Source organism: Priapulus caudatus, unplaced genomic scaffold (genome assembly GCF_000485595.1).
Source record: "Priapulus caudatus unplaced genomic scaffold, Priapulus_caudatus-5.0.1 Scaffold1449, whole genome shotgun sequence".
NCBI classification, from domain to species: Eukaryota; Metazoa; Priapulida; class Priapulimorpha; order Priapulimorphida; family Priapulidae; genus Priapulus; species Priapulus caudatus.
This window is the reverse complement of record NW_014578510.1, coordinates 38,158-41,180: the sequence shown is the minus strand read 5'-3', so window position 1 is coordinate 41,180 and position 3,023 is coordinate 38,158. Positions and strand designations below refer to the sequence as shown.

The 3,023-nt window shown below is 43.8% G+C and overlaps 1 protein-coding gene across 1 annotated transcript in view; it reads left to right on the top strand.

Annotated features, from left to right (window-relative positions):
* Positions 1 to 660: 660 nt before the first annotated feature.
* Positions 661 to 3,023, top strand: part of LOC106816668 (leucine-rich repeat-containing protein 7-like) — an 8,760-nt gene continuing 6,397 nt past the window's right edge. Inside the window, exons 1-4 of the mRNA XM_014821291.1 lie at positions 661 to 666; positions 952 to 1,155; positions 1,673 to 1,790; positions 2,681 to 2,759. Coding sequence (XP_014676777.1) covers positions 661 to 666; positions 952 to 1,155; positions 1,673 to 1,790; positions 2,681 to 2,759 — 407 coding nt within the window. The remainder of the gene's footprint in view (positions 667 to 951; positions 1,156 to 1,672; positions 1,791 to 2,680; positions 2,760 to 3,023) is intronic.

Below are 3,023 nucleotides of genomic sequence, written 5' to 3'. Positions count from 1 at the left end.
GAGCTAATAATACTGTTATTAGGTTATTAGGTTTTTAATTTAGATTAGGTTTAATTTTAATTTAGGATTTAATTTTAATTAAGTTTAGGTTATTATTAGGTTATTAATAGGTATTATTAGCTCTTGAATATATTTAACGTTATAGCGATGATCGTATGTAACAGGTCTGTGACCGTGTACGACTGAAGTTTACGAGTGAATTAGCGAGCGAACTGACGCGCGTGTGTGTGTTGTGTTTGCTAACCTGACGGATACGCACACACACACAGCAGTGGCTGAGTGATAGCCGCACTCCTTTATCTGACAACTTTGAGTCTAATGTGTGACTGAACGTGCTCAAGTCTGAAATTAAGCTTGGTCTCAAGTCAACCTTAATCTTATTGCGCGGCGAGTGCCGCACGAACAGCTTTCGCTTTTAAATCGCATCGCATCGTTCGTCAAATCCCACCCGCAGTGCATGAGCCTTCTGCTACAGTCTCGATATCAAACTTAATTGTTATGAGAAATAACGTTGAACGCTACCGTCATCAGAACTAATAATTCCCACGTGTTTTCTAACGTTGATGCTGTGTGTTTATCGTCGTTCTGATCCATCCCAGCATCGCGGGGTACATAGTACTACATACCACCCTCCCGCGTCACGATCCGTCATGTATTAATATGGAGGTTGGTTGCAAAGTGAGCGCTGCGCTCGCCGCGTGTGTCACTTACTCACAACTCTCACACACTGACTCTGCACTCTCTCACACACTGACTCTTGTCAAAAATGCGTATCCACGTCGCCCCGCGCGCACACCACGGGTCAAATGTTGAAACGTTTGCCGACTCGCAGCAGTCGATCACGTAAAAACTTCTGATAGAAAGATTCATAGATCGTTGAGAAGTTTAGATTTTTGACAAGCTTTTTTCCATGGCGTAAACCCACCTTTACTCACGCGGCTTGTGTTACAGACAGATGAGCAGCAGCGTGCAGACGCCGTGCTGATGGCGCGCTGGGTGAAGCGGTGTCCCTGCTTCCCTCTCCGGGACCAGGATGTCACCCTGCTCGACTACAGACACTGCAGCCTGCAGTTCGTGCCGGACGAGGTCTTCAACCACGAGCGCACGCTCAGGGAACTCTACCTGGACTCGAACCAGATCAAAGAGCTGCCGCGGGTGAGTTGCACCTGGGAGTTTTTATATTGTGGGGGAGTTGGTGGACGGACGGATGGTGCCGCGCGGTTCCCGTTGATGTAGCGTTTTTAAACGCTATAGGAAAATCGCAAAAAAACATATATTTCGTTTGAAATTATGAAAGTGAATTTATTTCATGATACATTCATTTATTTAACCTTTTAGCAACAGTTTCTCTTGACAAGGGCAACCGGATTGGTAGTCGAAACTGTTGCTAACTGGTTATTCACATGGATTTATCATAAAAATAAATGTACTCTTGTATTATCATGGAATCAGGTGACGTGATTCCAAGTGAACTACTAGTGCTGAAGTGATGTTGCACTGGTATTTGATTAGAGTTGCGACTAGATTTGCACTGCTGGTTGAACAGTGTTACAACTAGTGCTGCTCTCAATGCGCTATTAATGTACTTGTTCTTCCACCTTTAAGGGGAATTTTATTTGTGTTCCGACTACATTACCCGTCCATGTTGTAATTACGATCGTACATGTTTCAGCCGTTGTTTCACTGTCACGGTCTGCGCAAGCTGGGACTGAGCGACAACGATATCCAGTCACTCCCGTCGGCCGTCGCCAGCCTGGTCAGTCTAGAGGAGCTGGACATCAGCAAAAATGGTCAGTAAATAACACGCGAGACTAGGAAATATGAAGTGCAGTCAACCCGGTGTTAGTTAAGTACAGTCATCTCTGTAGAAAGACGTAGGACGTATAGTCGAACCTGTGTTAGTGGTCACCTCTATAGAAGGGACACCTGTCTATAAAGGACGTATAGTCGAACCTGTGTTAGCGGTCACCTCTATATAAAGGACACCTGTCTATAAAGGATGTATAGTCGTACCTGTGTTAGTGGTCACCTCTATAGAAGGGACACCTGTCTATAAAGGATGTATAGTCGTACCTGTGTTAGTGGTCACCTCTATAGAACGGGCACCTGTCTATAAAGAACGTATATTCAAACAATTTGTGCGTTGCCATGAACACGGATGACGAAATTTCGTCATCCGTGTTCATCGCGACGCGCGAATTGTTTGAATCATTAATTTTCGATTATATCTATAACGCATTGTATTTGTTTTTGATTATTTGATTCTATTCCAATGTCTGCTGACCTGATGAAGAGATGTAATCTCGAAAGCTTGTCAATTAAATTTTAAACACTCTTATTCTATACGTTGACTTTGTTTTTATCTAACCAGGTGTTCGTGTGTGACTTTACTACTATATATATATATATATATGTATATATATGGGCTTGAAACCATCTCTTAATAGTCCTGATAATTTAATTCGTATGTCTTGCAGTGGATTTTTCGTCAAACTCACTTTGCCCAGAACTTCAACTAGCTTGTATCAACTAACAGGGTATAAAGGAAGATTTTCATTATTATTTAGACTGGATTTGGAACTACGACGGGGGAACCCCTCTAGACAAACTGGTGATCATATGCTGGCAAACAGGCCGTCGTGACAGTGTGACTAAGCCAGCAATTGTGTCTTTCTTTCAGGCATCCTTGACTTTCCGGAGAACATCAAATGCTGCAAGTGCCTGGCAGTAATTGAAGCTAGCGTGAATCCATTGGGAAAGTAAGTGTTCTCTCGGTAACTTCTGTACTCATGCATAAGGTCCTTGCATGTCAGGGAAGGGGAAGTAGAAAAACGGTGCGACAGTAAGAGGGCGTGAGGGAAGGAAGACAGAAAGAGAGGAAGAGCGAGAGAGGAAGAAGAAGAAAGAGAAGAGTGATGGAGGAAGGGGAGGAAGGCGGAGGGAGAATGAGAGCGAGGGAGAGAGAGAGAGAGAGAGAGAGAGAGAGAGAGAGAGAGAGAGAGAGAGAGAGAGAGAGAGAGAGA